General features: G+C 33.7%; 1 protein-coding gene across 1 annotated transcript; it reads left to right on the top strand.

Moving 5' to 3' along the window:
* Positions 1-2,434, top strand: LOC111394410 (transcription factor bHLH18-like). Its single transcript, XM_023020217.1, has 4 exons — positions 1-117; positions 548-1,102; positions 1,498-1,890; positions 2,229-2,434. The coding sequence occupies exons 2-4, from the start codon at positions 551-553 to the stop codon at positions 2,304-2,306; spliced, it is 1,023 nt and encodes a 340-aa protein (XP_022875985.1). The 5' UTR covers positions 1-117; positions 548-550; the 3' UTR covers positions 2,307-2,434.
* The last annotated feature ends 462 nt before the right edge of the window (positions 2,435-2,896 follow it).

The following is a 2,896-nucleotide window of genomic DNA, read 5'->3' as shown; positions in this document are numbered from 1 at the left end:
TTGGTTTTAGGGTTTTCATTCTATAAATCTTCTGTCCCTATAGAATCTGCCAAAATTTCCTTTGCATTCTACATTCTACTGCCAAAGAATTGTACGAAAATTCTGTCATCAGATCAGGTCAGTTTCAAATCAGCTTTTCTGCTTTAATTTCTTGTACACACAAATTCGTCTGAGACTTGTTTAGAGAGATGTTTTTCGTTGTATTCATAATATTCCTATGTTACTCTTGCCTTTTATTTTTGGCGATTTGATTTAATTCTTTTGTTTGGGGCTATTTTTATAGGTCAGTTTATTTTATTTTCACCAAAAAAAAAAAAAAAAAAGGGTTATCGATTGACTCGGAATAACTACTGAATTTGGATACTGTTTCTTTATTCTGATGTTTTCCCCCTCAATAAAATTATAACATGTAGAAAAAGAATGGATCTGTGCAAACTCTTGATCTATTTATTTTTTATTTTTGTATTATTGATTTCCAAAGTTGAAGGGAAAATTAAGGAAGCTTTAGAATCTGACAGCAATTTTGTTGATTCCGTTCTGAGTGCAGGACATGGAAAGTGAACAGTTCTTGGTCAACTCAAAAGGAGAAGCAATTAATCTTGATGAACTTTATAGTCTTGAGCCTATTCTCGCTGACATCTTCTCATCTGATCTTTCACAATACAACACAGTTGATGCTATAAATTCCCAGCAGACCAGCATTAAAAGTGAAGCTAAACAGCTGAGTTATAATACCAGTTGGAGTTCTTACATTAATGGTCCCCAACATCAAGAAATAAGTACAAAGCCTTCTAATTCTTCTTTTTCTTCTTCTTGTCCTTCCCAACTAATTTCTTTTGGAAAGTCGAACCAAACTGAGAATTTGCACAGGATACTGTCTAGGGACTCTTCAGTGTCCCCCCAAATTATAAAGTTTTCATCTTTGACGATGAAAGAGCCTTTGGGTAAGAAGCAATATGAGATGGGTGCAAAGAAGGTGCCTTGCAGCGTGATTAGGAGCCCTTTGCAAGCGCAGGATCATGTTATGTCAGAAAGGAAACGACGAGAGAAGCTAAGCCAACTTTTCATTAATCTCTCTAAAGTTGTGCCAGGTCTCAAAAAGGTAATTATATCTTCTTTCAGGAAATTAAAATTACTGGATTTATGGATTAGGGTTTCTTTATGTTAGATTTATGCATTCATAATAAACATAAATCAAGCACAAAATTGAATTTTTTTGCTGCTTTCTTTCGTATCACATTTACTAAGATTAAATCCAAAATCATCCATTTACAATATTGAAATAATAATTTCCTCAAAAACAAGCTTTAATTCAAGAACAAAATGAATAAATTTTGATTATAGTATACGTGGACCACATATACAAAATATTCCGACAAAATGTTCTTTTTCTGGAAATTAAAACTAAGGGAAATTAATTAACGGTTCCCCAATTGTCTGAGGGAAAGCAGAAACGAAATATATCAAATGATTCGTTGGAACTTAATTTTGTTTCAGTTGGACAAAGCTTCTCTACTGGGAGATGCTATCAAGCATGTGCAAGAGCTTCAAGAACGCGTAAGAATACTGGAAGAAGAAGCTGAAGAGGCCAACAGAAACTTAATCATTACATCAAATGCTAATTATTCCGCAACAAGAAATTCAATTCCTACTTTAAATTCTTTTTCCTCTAAAGAGAGCTCCATTAATAGCGGCACAAGAGAATCAGTCCCAGCTGAAATCAAGGCAAGAATTTCAAACAACAATGTAATGATTAAAATTTTCCACAAGAAACACAAGGGATTAGTATCAAGAATTCAGTACGAAATGGAAAATCTGCACCTCAATGTCTTGGACGTTAGAGCAATGCCATTTGGAAGTTCTACTGTTGATATAACCATTCTTGCTGAGGTAATAACTCTGTAATTAACCTGGCATTTTCAGGAAGATTTGCAAATATTTGTGTGTGTGTGTGTGTGTGTGTGTGTGTGTGTGTGTGTGTGTGTGTGTGTGTGTGTGTGTGTGTGTGTGTGTGTGTGTGTGTGTGTGTGTGTGTGTGTGTGTGTGTGTGTGTGTGTGTGTGTGTGTGTGTGTGTGTGTGTGTGTGTGTGTGTGTGTGTGTGTGTATGTGTTTGCAAATATTTTTGTGTGTGTGTGTGTGTGTGTGTGTGTGTGTGTGTGTGTTCATGACTTTATGATCTGATAGGCAATGATTTTTAATAAAATTTGATTTGAATTATTTGATGCAGATGAAGCGTGAATTCTGCGTGACGGTGGAGGATATTGTTGAGCACTTAGAGATGGCTTTTCTGAATAGGCAAGCTTGACCTACTTATGCACTAAAACCAAACTTCTTTTGTCTTCCTCATAGTTACTTTGTATTAGTTGTTAATCCCACGTTTTACATCTGAAAACCTTAGATTAATGTATAATCCCTCTTTATAGCTTCTTTTCATTTTTGACTTTATCGAGGCAATATTTAAACTTTATACATCTCTTCTTTCTAAAAGAAAGAAATAAAAAAAATTAAAAAGAAACTACTAATGGAGATTATAAAGAAAATCGAAATAGTCATTCTGAACTGTTCAATACAGTAAGACTGAAATTGACAAAAACCTCAATCCAGTGGAATATAAATGTTAACTCCGTAGTTAAGTATAATTTTATTTACTTCCTAATACATTCCTTAGAAATTATAAGAGCCACTATGGATGATTAACTGACGCCTTTATGAAATAGTCAAGCATGAATTTGTTGACAATGAATATATTTTTGTTGTTTAAGAATATTGATTAATGATCATGATGAAACTAATGTCTAAAAATATTATGACATTTATAAAGAACAAGAAAATATATAGGAATTATAATAAAAACTAGAGCCAGTGAAACGGTCGTTGAATGTGGAGCCACCAGCT

The sequence above is a fragment of the Olea europaea genome, chromosome 5 (genome assembly GCF_002742605.1).
Source record: "Olea europaea var. sylvestris chromosome 5, O_europaea_v1, whole genome shotgun sequence".
NCBI lineage: Eukaryota > Viridiplantae > Streptophyta > Magnoliopsida > Lamiales > Oleaceae > Olea > Olea europaea.
The sequence above is the reverse complement of the archived record's forward strand: the minus strand, read 5'-3'. Positions and strand labels throughout refer to the sequence as shown.

Bases quoted from the DNA above. Each gene is read 5' to 3' on its own strand.
- LOC111394410 (XM_023020217.1), top strand. From the start codon at position 551: ATGGAAAGTGAACAGTTCTTGGTCAACTCAAAAGGAGAAGCAATTAAT. The intron at 1,103-1,497 runs GTAATTATATCT...ATTTTGTTTCAG, and splicing joins TTGTGCCAGGTCTCAAAAAG to TTGGACAAAGCTTCTCTACT. The intron at 1,891-2,228 runs GTAATAACTCTG...TATTTGATGCAG, and splicing joins ATATAACCATTCTTGCTGAG to ATGAAGCGTGAATTCTGCGT.